General features: G+C 39.2%; 1 protein-coding gene across 4 annotated transcripts in view; it reads right to left on the bottom strand.

Annotated features, from left to right (window-relative positions):
• The window catches only part of nalcn (sodium leak channel, non-selective), an 84,547-nt gene that overhangs the window by 21,507 nt on the left and 49,807 nt on the right, over positions 1-13,233 (bottom strand). For all 4 annotated transcript variants that reach the window (XR_012772535.1, XM_075479217.1, XM_075479218.1 and 1 more), the window contains 3 exons: positions 1,344-1,480; positions 725-866; positions 424-497 (listed from right to left, as the gene is read on the bottom strand). Coding sequence is in view for 3 of the 4 variants with exons in the window: in XM_075479217.1 (XP_075335332.1) it covers positions 424-497; positions 725-866; positions 1,344-1,480 (353 nt within the window). In the remaining variant the exon portion in view is untranslated. The remainder of the gene's footprint in view (positions 1-423; positions 498-724; positions 867-1,343; positions 1,481-13,233) is intronic.

Here is a 13,233-nt window from a genome sequence, read left to right as displayed (position 1 = left end):
CTTCTTTCTAAGAATATACAACGCTGTTGATTTAGCCACATCTGAGGGTTTTGGGATCTCTCTGATAGGTCTGTGATGTTTTTACAGCACACTGAGGCAACAAAGTGAGAGCCCCACTGAACAGCACCAGATTGCGAATTCAACACTTGTATTCAGCTTCATGACTTCTATCTTTGAAATCTATCACAAAATAACAAGCAAACAGGCCACCCCTGGACATGAAGATGCTTAGCAGTCAACTGCACAATTTTTCAGGCTGTGAAAATGGGCGGACTATGTAAAGATTGCCCTTTTTTTAATTCTAATAACCACAATACATACAGAAATTGAAAACAGTTAATAAAACAGCATATTGGTTGGTATGTCCAACCAAATCAAAGCAGCAAATCATCAGTAAATACTTTTACAGGGGAGATTTCTTACCGTAGAATTTTATTGATTGTGGTTTCCTTTTCCAGGAGGTTTCGTGCTCGAATGCTAAATATTGACCTGCGAAGCTGAGAGAGAGCAAATGTTGAGAGTCCATTAGCTGCTACTTTGTTTATTGTAGTGCACCATGTAAAAGCACACACATTGGTGCAGTTTGCCACTGAAAACTGCATTTACAGCTAAAGGCTCAGAAACGTCACTTTGCTTTTCGCTTTCTGTGAATGCACGCGATTGTGTGTGTAAGACTGAAAGACATAATGAGTAAGCCAGCAGGAAAATAAGTATGTGAAAGTACTTTTTGATCAATATACTTGTTGTCTTCAATGGCTGAGCGCTTAGAGTGGTCACAGGAGGATGACGAAGCAGAGGGGAGACGCCTGAACAAACAGCTGGTATCCTGTTGCTGACGATCAATGAACTGCTTCATGAAACTCTCTCTAGAATACATAGCAAACACACACACAAATGTGCTTGATTTTGATTGACTACAGAAATCAACATTCAACAAAGGTAGAAGAACAAGTCACAAATGTATTATAACTCTAAACTCTATCAGGGTAAGTTCAGCTGCAAAATGATATAGCAGATGTGCTGCAGAGGGGGATTTCTACAGAGCAAAGGGCCCAGCTGTGCACTAATCAGCCACTAAATAATAATGTCTGTTGCGTTGGATATAATTCAGCTCTACTGCTAAAAGCTGCACAACAAATGTGCCTCCGTGCAGATTGTTATTAGTTGCCGTCTGCTAAGAGCAGATATGACATGTTTTCATCTTGTTCTTTCTTTGCATGGTTTGAGCTTCTCTAATGACTTCTCTAAAAACAAGTGTTAACAATATGAAATGCTTGCTTTGTGCCGGGGATATCTTTGACAACATGATTTGGGTTTAAGACGGCAGTTTGATTAGGACATACCTGATCCTGGGCACAGTGAAATCAGATGGAAGCTTTGAAATCTTCACCATCTGGGGTCTGTTGGGGAACTTTTCAAAGATCCTGAGTCGTAGAGGGAGTTTCTCTTTGGTGTCAGCATTGGCTTCGCTTTGCTTGAGCTTAAAAAGGGAAGAGGAGAGTCAGTTTAGGCCGGAAGAAAAGATTCAAGTAAAAGGGCATAATTAGCTGTGTGAGAATGAAGAAGAGAGGGATTCAAACAAAATACAAAGGGTAAGAGGGTCACAGATGTTTGGGAATTGAGAAAGCTTTGTAATTGTGACTACAGAGGGTGAAATGAACTCTGGTGTTTTAAAGGGAAAATAAAAATTTGGTGCTTTTATCTCAACTTTAGTAGCGCAGCTTCATTTTCCTGCCTGATGATGGCAGCAACACACTTACCTACGACACAGACACACACAAGACACACTCCACAGACAATCATATTTCGGATGAGATCCCACTTACTTTTTTTTTTTTTATAAAAGAAGAAAGATGGCAACAAAAGAAAAAAAAAGAAAGATTACTTTGGAGTGGCTAATGGAGAACAGAAAAGGAAGTGACAGACAAATGTGCACGTGCATAGCCCTGAGCACTGTGTTACACGAAGGGGAAATAAAACGATGACAAAGGGAATGAAACCAATTATTTCCATTTAATTACATATGGGAGAGGCTGATTGAAATTCCCTTGCAGGTGTTCTCTGTCTGGGAGCCGGGAGATAACCCTGATGCATTGTAGATTAGGCCTGGAAGTGAACTGCATTCGGAGCAATGGTGAATGGCAGCTTATCATTCAGAGAGGGTAACTGCCGTGAAATATATTGACTGAACTTAGTCAATGCTTCTCTGTGAGTCCCGGCGTTTAACTGTCTGTCCGCCGATAAAAATGTCTTTCTATTCAGCTGAGACGTGTTGGTATTTCTCTGCGCTTGTTTGATAGCGAGCGACCAAATGTTTAAAGAAAGACTCTCAAAAGAACTAACAAAAGAGGGAATAGAAATCCGTCCATCCATTTATTTTTTTTCAGACAAATTAAAATGCGGGAGCTTCTTTTTCACCCTGAGTGGGTGAGCGGCATGCTGTGAAAGTGGAATTATGCACCAGCATCTGTGCCCAAGCTTTCTGTCTGTCGTCTTCCAGAGGTAGACACAGTATCACTCGAATACTTGTCCTTTAGTCCTTTAGATTTTATACTGCTAATGGTCATAAGTTCATCATCAGAAAAATGACAATGGTGTGCATGTCAGGGCAGCAAGGAAAAAAGCCACAGGTCTTCAAAGAAGAAGAGTAGAATACATCCAAGCCAATGCACAGTCCACACGACCAATACTAAGTAGCATCACAATCCAGGCTTTAGAATTGTAAGATGACTCTCCATGAAAGCATGTAATTCATTATTCTCAACCCTAACCATGATTTTTTTAACGTGTAAACCTAACAATAAACATTATTTCTAAACCTAACGATGCATTTTTAAGTCTTTAACATAACCATTAGTTGGGTGGGAGCGAAATAGAAAAGCAAATTGACTGCAAATTGAAAGGAAAAGACTTGAAGCAGCAATCTCTCTCACTTGAGAGTCGAGGCCTTTTGCTCACCCGCCACCTGTGGAAAAGTGATCAGAAGTACATTTAGAAGATCAGGAGCTGTATCACAGAAGAAAATAAAGGGAAGCAAAACATAGGTATTGTGCAATTGTGCAATCTTTGGGCATTTATTGTGAATTTGCTATGTATTTTTTCTCGAAATCAACGTACATACTTTACAATCTGTCATGTGATCCCGTTGCACCAGAGATGTTATGTTCTGGTTATTTCTGTTCAGGTGCGGCACACCAGATATTGAAAGCAAAGGTTCATATACTTTTGCTACCCAAAGATGTTTCCATCAAATTACTTTAGTCTATCTTTGAGACTTAAAATGCACAGCATTAGTTTTGGCATAGCAAGGGTCAAGCTTAGCCCGTATCTCGCTACTTCAGCTGATCTCAACCCCACACCCCGTCAGTTGAATAATCAGCTGTTTCCCTTTTATGCATTCCATTGGTAAATCTCATACCGAGTGTTCAGTTTAAACTTCTCAAGGAAACATATTTATAGAAAAGATTTATAGAAGATTTACAGACAATCAAAGTTCACAAACCCTTCAGCACTATTATGGATAAGATGAGAGATGCAAATGGGCAGAAATGGTAATCCAAAAGTTGAGTGGTGGATTTAAAAATGTAAAGACACAGTATTCACTGATATAGTTAAAAGCAATGTATGATGCTCGTATTACACTGTATCTGCTGCATCAGTATAGAAGGAAAAAAAAAAAGGTTTTGAGCAAAATGCTATGAGCCTCTTTGTATCTCTGCAGCGCTTGTAAAAAGTGCTGCAGTCATCCTAAATGGTACCTATATAATGGAATGCTGAAGCTAAACACACACACACACACAAATGAACTCAGAAGCATACATACACACAAACAGTGCTGAATTAATACGGCCTTCATTCTCCCAAAGGTCCTAATCAATTGCACCAACTCAGCAAGATTTACATTTCATCTGCTGCAATGTTCCAAAACAACAACATTTTCTGTGCCACGTCCAGGTCTGTCCCTTGTTTCTGTGCCCATCTTCCTCTCGCAGCCACTTAAAGAATTTGCTCTCTGTCATTGAAGACTTCTGTCAATGATTTCTTTTCACTTTTAGCATCATTCTCTGTGCATTGCCTCCTCCCCCCACTGATCTCCATTCTTCCTTCCTCTCTATTTCTCAGTAAGAGAGAACAAAGAGTTTTTGGAAGTGTGTATCCACCTCCTGTACATTGAAAATTAATAAATAAAACACCCACTGAATTTAAGTGGAATGTATCCTGGAATAAAACTAATCAGGGTTCACTGTACCATAGACCTATCCAGATTAATTTGTTTGGGGATCTTCTAATCAAGAGATCAATATAAGAATTGTTGGTCACCTACAGTGCCTTATGTATAGTTTCCTTAATTACTGACACTGGTGAACTTTAAAAGGTTTAGATAGTGAGTAGGGCACCAATAACATTTAACTGAAAAAGTCTCCTATATGAAAATGAAGTATGAAAATATCATAAATTATAGTCTGTGAATTCACATGGGTGGAGTTATCTGTAAGTAATTCCTTTCTGCTAGTGTTCCTAAAGCAAACCAAAGCAAATAGTTTTGCATTTGTGATGGATCAATAATGCTATTTGCCAACTTACATGAGTTATAATTGAGTTATACTCCAATTATTATACTCCAGTTATATTTCCAATGTCCACACCCTGACAGGTAAGAGGTTTGTTGGTGCAATAAGGGGGAAACAACAGCATATTAGGCAGGTGGTGTTAAAGTTGTGGCTGATCAGTGTATGTCAGTCACGTTTACAGACTGTATCCAAGGCCTAAACAATCAGTCATTCAAAGCGTGAATGAGTGCATGTGATATGCACATTTAGCCTGGATGTCTTTATGCATTTGTGTGGTGGGATTTCTAGCTCTGTTTTTCTTAATGCCACAGTGAACGGCTGATAAATCCAATCTACTACTTTGCCTGCCACGGATGAGATTTACTGTATGGCGGTGTAACAATTGAGGCAAGACTAATGTGCTTTGATTTGAGACCCATTCAGGTGACGTGGCTCCACTCCCCACTCCATTCAAGCCAATTTCAGGCTCCACTGAACTAGGGGAGTTTCCATCCAGGACTTCCACAGCTTTCTTGGCCATGAATGAAATGAAGAATACTAATACTGACCATTAGCATTAGACCCAATTCGGTCAAGACCATAGTTCAGGGAGGGCATGAGGAAGAGATAAAAGTAGCCAGGACCAGAATGGCCACAGCCAAGTATTAAAAGATCTGATAGAATATGGAGCGACAACCTTATGTTACAGCACATTTAAAGGGGAAAATAACTTTTTTTTTCTTTCCATGAGGTATTTGATACCATGACAGGCTTATACCACAGCTGCAAGAGGAGGTTGTAGCTGATATGACATGTGCATTTATCAGAAAGATTTAACCAGTTTGTAAGGTCGCCCCTTATACGTTTAATATGTCTATTCTACAACTTAAAATTCAGCTTAAAAGTCTTTTTATGCAAGCGGACGAAGCAAAGAGGACATTGGTGCAACAAAGCGAGATCTATTTGTGATGTGCTCTACTGAATTAGTCCTAAACACTTGGCTATGGTGATATATCTTTGGAAAAGGCTGGGAAATAACAACCTTCTAGCAACTTAACAACTGATCCTACAAAAAACTAATAAGGAACTTGGGGATTAGAGATACAATATAGGTATACTAAAACAGTTCAAATCTTTCATTTCTCTCAAGCATTCCGGCCATTTGCGTGTTTTAGAACAAATGAACGAAAGCTCAAGTTGTTGACACCAACGGGCATGTGTATAAAAACCTATACAAATCCCTCTGAACTCTTTGATTAGTCCTGTGAAAATGCCTCACGGAGACAAACATGGAGAATGAATATTTGTGAGACTAGCCAACGGAACAATGTGGGACTGATGAACAGTTGTCTTCAAAACTGCGGCCCACACATGTTCGGTGAATGCCTGTAGGAGTTTGCACAAACAGTCATCTGAATTTTACCATTCAGCCATCAAACCTGCCATTCATCAATACAACCAAGCAACAGCTGCGTATGTGTAAGAATGCTTCTCTGTGTGATCACAGACATAAGCAGCCTTACTTGCTGAGTGTGATCCAGCTTGTTTTTGGCCCAGTGGGAGGAAAAAGACATTTCTCCTCGCTTTAATAAATCTATTTTCTCCCAAAACAAGTCTAACCATTAAATATGAAACTGTCACAATGAAGATATGCATTTTGTATGTAGAAATTTTAAAAAACATAAATTGTCCCTGTGGTACACTCTAACATTTTTTTTTGTGTCCACATTTCCTTAGAATCTTTCCCAGCCCTAGGGGGTCCACACAGCTGTAGCACCAAGGGGAAAGCGAACTGAGAGCGAGCTAGCAGGGTCACTCTCTTCTCACATTAGCTGGGTAATGAGCTGTGCTTGTGGAGCTGTTGTAATGCCACACAGTCCATAAACCTCTAATAGCTAGCTACCCCCGATACTCCAAACAACTGCAAGCGCCATCCTCGTTCTCATTCTCAATATCAAAAACTGTAGCAAAGGACCTGAAAAAAAAAGCCCCATATAGTTTTTTTTTCAAAATGAAAGAAATCTTGATTTTGTTAAAAGTTGAGCTGTGCTCACTTCTATAGCGAGTTGGAAAGCCTTAAAACCTCTAACAATTGTGTGATCCAGAGCTATAAAGAACGACAACCGGAAACCATCTACTGTAACAGTGTAGCACTAGCTCCATCTTGGCCAGCCTGAGCTACATGTGACCATTGCTCCGCAAATCAACAAATTGATCTCGTCCAGCTACAAAACAGATTTCAGCCGGCATCACAAACAGCAGATACCTTGGTGGAAACAGATCGCTGACCAGAGGGACAAGAAAGACTGAGGTGAAGTGAACATTCATTGATGGTGGAACCCTCAAGAGTGGTCTACTGTGGTGTTCGCAGTGATGAAAAAAAAGGGCTGATGGGCAGTAATGTGTACAGAACAGAAATTATAGGCTGACTGGTGACCATTGGGGCAGCCTCAGTTTGAGGGTGTATTCTGTTGATCCTCAGACCGACCTTCAAATCACTGAAGGAAATCTTAGCACATAAATATTCCCCAATACTGGAGTAAGCTGTTCAGTCGTTCATCAGGTGCACTGGATTAAGTTTTCCAACACATCAATGCCTAATAATCACAAGTAGCTAATCACACGTAGCAGAAATATCTTTAACCGAGCCACCTCCTTAGCCTGCCAGAAGTCCAGAACTAAACCTCATCATAAAATAATGGGATAAGTTGTGGATGCTTCTACGATGTCCTTCCAGACTCAACACCCGTTCAGGACAGTGCTAATGGAGGAATGGGCAGCTATTCCTCAAAACCAAATCAGACAGTGTTGACGCTCCATGAGGAGGTATGCTTTGGCTGTTAACTGTGCTTGCTCTTCATAATACTATAATCTTTGAGTTCTTGTTAAGGCTTACTTCATGTAATCACAACATTTCTACTAGGGAACCATTGCTAAACATAATTTTCCACTATTTCCTCAAGTTTTTGTGTCTTTCATGTCTTCCTTGTGCATTATTAAAATCGTTAAATATAAAATAAGATAATATTGTAAACAATATAGATAGATATTTTAAATCGAATGTAATTTTAACGTTTTTAAAAAATCTGCAGAAATTTATACAGTATTTGAGCATCACTTCAGCAAAATATAAAAACCTAAAAAAGGAAAAAAAAAACAACTAGAAAGTAACAGTCTGTCTTTAGAAAACATTTCATACATAGGTGATGACTAAAGGTGTCTTTGTGTTATTGTGTGCTCTGAAGATAGTTTTAGCAGGGGCATCGGGCCTGGAATGTCCAATAGAAAACTGAAAGTGACATTGAAAAGATAAGAACACATTGTGTTGGGATTCTCTAAGGAGTGGGCTCTTTTCTTCTCTGCTTTCTGTCTTCCTCCCTTTTTTCTCCTCTGCTTAATCCCCAAATAGGTCTTTGGTCCATTAAATCATGTAAATGGAGGGCAGGCTTTTAGTTTAATTTATAAATAATGAAATCCTTGGTGAGAAGCCATAATACAATCACATAATGCATTAGATCAATCTGAATTCTCTTGAACTAAACACATGTTCAGTGCAGAGTATCTTGAACAAAATGGAATCTGCAACACAGAGTAGATAGAATACCTCGAAATGCTACCTCAAATTTTCACGCGTACAATTCTGTTCATGCATTAATACTGTGAAGAATGAGGTATTACAATTAAAGACCTTATCTGTCACTATTACCACAGTGACACTGTTTCCTGTCACAGCTGTGGAGCAGAGAGGATACTCAAACTGCATCTGTTAACCTTCCCCTCCATCCCCCCTCACACGTTTCTCACTTTCTCCACCTCTCCTGCTCACTCCATCTCCTTCTCCTTCCCCTGATTTTACACGCCAAGTGCCAGATCGTAGCATGCTCATCTGACAAATCTGGAACAGGATGATGGATGCAACTGAACTGATGACCACACGACCGTCAGTGTCATGATTCTCTACATTCCAACTAAGACATGCCAGACACACTTGGGACTGCAAGCAAATTAACTTTGTGTCACATCACAAACCTCCTGTCTGCAGTCTGTTTAAGCCCCCACAATGTTTCTTTAAGGATGTACATGAGGTGGTGAGCCCTCCCTCACAGTCCTGCCTATTAAACTGATAATATGTTAGGAACCTGAGACCTCTCATCAATCACCGTCCATCTTACCACCAGAGACTCTCTCATCTCTGCTGCTCAAAAAGACACACAATTATAAATACACACACTAATTTAAATTGTCTTGTCATACATCTTTGAGTAAAATCAGTTCATAATTCAAAATCTCCATGTGTAGGCCTTGCACTAGATGGCAGTATGGCCAGAAGGAGAGAGCTGTTAAGCACAACAGTTGATTTTTATCAATTCTACAGCTCTTCACTGCGATGGCAAATCACTCGTATGGCAAATCGCATTTGCCATACCACTCTAATCTGGAGTCATAGTCCTCTGGAGATTAGAGAACAACATTATCGTGTTTTACCTCAGACATGTAGAGAACAGTAATAGTATGGTGATACTGACAAGTCTTCAAAAATATCATATTAATAGTCAAAACTCCAGCTTAACCAATTCATCAGTCAAGCTCTGACTGATAAAATTGAGCTATACAAATCCATTTTTTTCATGGAAAGGGGAAACCTGTCCTCGTAGAAGAATCTATCCGAAAAATGTCAAAGGAGAGAGTGAACACGACATGCAAGGATTTTGGTTTGTGGTGATGATTTTAGCTTTCCCCATCCTTTGCCTATCTTTTTACTTGCTCCTTTTAGGAAAAAGAAATTACAAATGTGCTGCTTACGTTACACACAAATTTACCTGTCAATTAGGACCCGTTTGACTACCATACTGTTCTGCTCTCACACGGATACGTACAGAAATGCAAAAATGAGTGTGTGTGCGAAAAATCCCACGCAGAGATTTATGACAGTACTGACAATTCATACCACACACACAAGCATACACTATCATCATCATCATTGCCCTTAGGGGTAAACACCCTCTCCTATTTGGCGCTGATACCTCCCGGGATAGGATAAAGATCCCCCCCCTATCCCTGCATCTGCCCCTGGCCCTGCATTACTCTGGAGTGATTTGTTGGCTGGAGATGGACCATCAGTCTCTCGCTTCACAAAGCTTCCCCAACCTGTGACAATGCAGACTAAATATGGTATCCTGCTGATGGTCTCTTTAAAGTTGTTAGTCTTGCATGCATGACTTGACTTACGATCATTCCTTAGCTGTTACTTGTTCAAAAATTTAGCGGCAAGGCCAATGAAGAGATTCTCTGGATATGTGTATATGCTTAACCTAAAAACGTGCTCGAAAGATTCATCAACAATAACTTGAAATTTTTATTTCAGCAGCACATTATAAATGTTTTAAAAACTAAATCCATGTGAGGTTCAGAGCTTCAAATTTGCTGAATACATAAAAACACCTAGGGGGCAGGGTGTGGGTGCGCATATCTCCTTCTTTTCCTCACTTCTACTTTCCTCAGCTGTCCACCTGAGGCCCCATTTCATAAAACATTTATAGCAAACTAAATTTCAAGCAATACATGAATTATCCTAAACAGCGTTGATGAGTGGAAAAAAACCATTGGCATAGACACAAAAATGTGCGTGTGTTTGTATGGTGGGGGAATTACTTCAATCCCTGTTTTTAGACTCTGTGATTATCATGTACTAATTCAGGACTGTTTCACTTGCAAGGATCTAATGCAACATTTAAGCAATACAGCACAGCGCGGCACAGCACCGCCAGTACTTACAAGCCTCTGTGCTTCTGATGTTTCCATCTCTCAGATGAAAAACAAAATGAAGACAAATGGTCTGTCGAGGATGACAGATGCAAGTCATTCCCCAAAGAGGCCGGGCTGCATTCGACATACAAATGATGACAGATGTTTTTACCTGCATGTTTTATTGATGATGTCATCGTCACATTAGCAAAATAGCTGGACACAAACACACACATACACACACACACACACACCAACACGCCCACTCCTGGCCATGGTGAGTGTTAAGGAGTATTAGATTACAGAACATAGAGAGAAACATGAACAAAAAGTGTTGCCTGGCAACTCCATACACACTGATTTGCTTCATTACTGCTACACTGAGCACAGATATAAACAGTAAAAGAGCAAATTCGAGTGAATGGGGAACTAATTTCATTACGTTGAAACCATGGAACCCCCATTAACCGTATGTTCATGTTGCAATCTGCCATACATGGTTTTATAGTTTTTATCAACATTAGTACTATTCTTAGCTATGAGTCATGAGGCAAATCACTTTCCAAGGTGTGTATTTACCGATATGTTATGAAAAGGTATTTCCTTGGATACTAAAACTCTATGCCAACATGATACTTAGTATGCTGGTACAGCATGTGAGACTTTTTTTGAGCTGAATCTGAATGATGTAACAGACAGGTTTGCGGGCAGAAAGCAAAGGAGGAGCTTTAAAGCTTTAATCGATGTGTGAAATGTTGAGTTGCAGCTGATAGGACAAGGAGGAAGGCAGGCTGGTGACTGAATAATCTTGATATTTGGATGAATTGACCATCTTGAAAAAGAGCACAGAGTTGACTTGTAACAACACTGTCACTGTGGTATGTTTTTAAAAATATAGTTTTTTTACTTGAGGTGTGAGAAAAGCAAACCAATGTGTGCCTGCAGTGTATGAGCATTTTAAGCCAGACATATCTTATTCTATGTAGGAGAAGCAGATAGACCCATTTTTATCATTTCCCTGGAATAGGAATAGTATTATGAACGTTACGTCTGAGGGCAAAGTTAATTTATTTAAAAGTTTGCTGTTAGGTCTCAAATGCACATAGAGATTATTTTTTTCTCTGTTCTATTTTATTTCTTTTTTTAATCACAGTTTGATCTTGAGTATCTTAATGGTTGACAATAAAAGGGATAAATGCAGACCCATGTTCCAGCACATGAGGAGAACAATTCATAAGAGCTCAATGAAAAATAAGAGTGAACATTAAAAAGACAAGTTCATTTTGGTATAGCGGACTCTCAGAATTGCAAATGGTTAACTATGGATATGAACTAGTTTATTTTCAATCTGCGTAAACCAAACTCTGAACTAGTTCTAGTGATGTGTTAACTTGCACAGCACTCACTCCTATATCTAATATAATGTATAATTGTGTTGTGAAGGTGAATCTCCATAAAGCTGGACAGCACGTGCATTTTTTACCTTCAAGTAGCATATAACGTACACACACACATCAAGACACTGCTGTCTCACCTGCAACCGCACACATGATAAACGCTTGACAGTTTCCATGGGTGGTTGCAAAACAGAATAGACCCTAAAGAGAGCTGACGTGTTTGGCTGGTTTTACAAATTATATTTAGAGCACAGATGAAGCAACAAAACCAGACTGGGATGTCACGTCGATATACAATGTCACGACTACCTTAGAAAATATACATTTTTTCCCCAGTAATAACAGATTTAAAGGGACACTATGTAATTTCTTCCCCCATCTAGTGGTGCAATTTTATTTTGCAAAGTTGAATGAATTTGCTCTCTAGCGCCTCACGTTTTCAAATGTGCGCTGCAACTTCTTGAACTACGGCAAGCGGAATGTGTCAAGATTCAAGAAGCTATAGCTTCAGACTCAAAGTCCATACAAACAAAAAGAAATCAAGACACACAGTACAAAGGATTACATAACACACATACAACAACACTATGAATACAGATGACAGATAACATGTCAGATAACATAACATCTCCTTTGGTGTGCAAGCAATGCAATTAGTCATATTCCGGGAGTTACCGGAAGTGACGTCGACGCAGCGTTAGCATTAGCCTGCGTTAGCAATAGGAGCATTAGCAGCGGTAAATAAACTCCCGGTAAACTTACAAACTTTCTAATGCCTCGTTTTGTGAGTTAAGAGCCTATGTGTACTACGGCAGAAGTTTGGTAACAATCAATGCATTATTAGTGGGATCATTTACGAGATAAAATCTATTTAGCATTTTTTTTTTTTTTTTTTTAAACTTTATTAGTAAATCAACAAAATAACAGTTTACAAATGTGAGCATAACGCCAAAAAGAAGATATCCAGGGGGAGCATAGGAATAATAATAAAAAGAAGAAGATGATGCACTTACAAAAAGAAAGCTAATGAACACAAAGACATATGTGCCAAGGAATAAAATCTATTTAGCATTAGCGGCTGTAATAAGCCATTTGGCGGAAATGACGTCACAATGACGTCATTTCTGCTTGTAGGCCTGGTGGGGAAATCGCGATTCGAAGTGCTTTATGTCCCTCTCGGCACTTCGTCGTTTTTCATAGACCGGAAGAACATGGCAGCCTCCATAGAGCTTACCTGCTCTATGTAGATACAGACAAGTTATTCTTCACTCAGGAGGATAAGTGAGATTTTTGACAGAGATCATTTTACACCAATGAGGACTAACTTATGAATGAATATGTTGATTTGAGCTAATAAATTACTCAATTTATTACATAGTGTCCCTTTAATGATCATTACTATGATAGATTTACCTTAAATGTCACTAATTACATATCCGATAAAACTATCCTCTGTAGTGTCAACTGTAATAAAGCCACTGAAATAAAGCATCCTTCCATCTATAACACACACGTTTGTATTTAATATGAAATCTTACATT

This window comes from Odontesthes bonariensis, chromosome 12 (assembly GCF_027942865.1).
Source record: "Odontesthes bonariensis isolate fOdoBon6 chromosome 12, fOdoBon6.hap1, whole genome shotgun sequence".
Taxonomy (NCBI): domain Eukaryota; kingdom Metazoa; phylum Chordata; class Actinopteri; order Atheriniformes; family Atherinopsidae; genus Odontesthes; species Odontesthes bonariensis.
The sequence above is the reverse complement of the archived record's forward strand: the minus strand, read 5'-3'. Positions and strand labels throughout refer to the sequence as shown.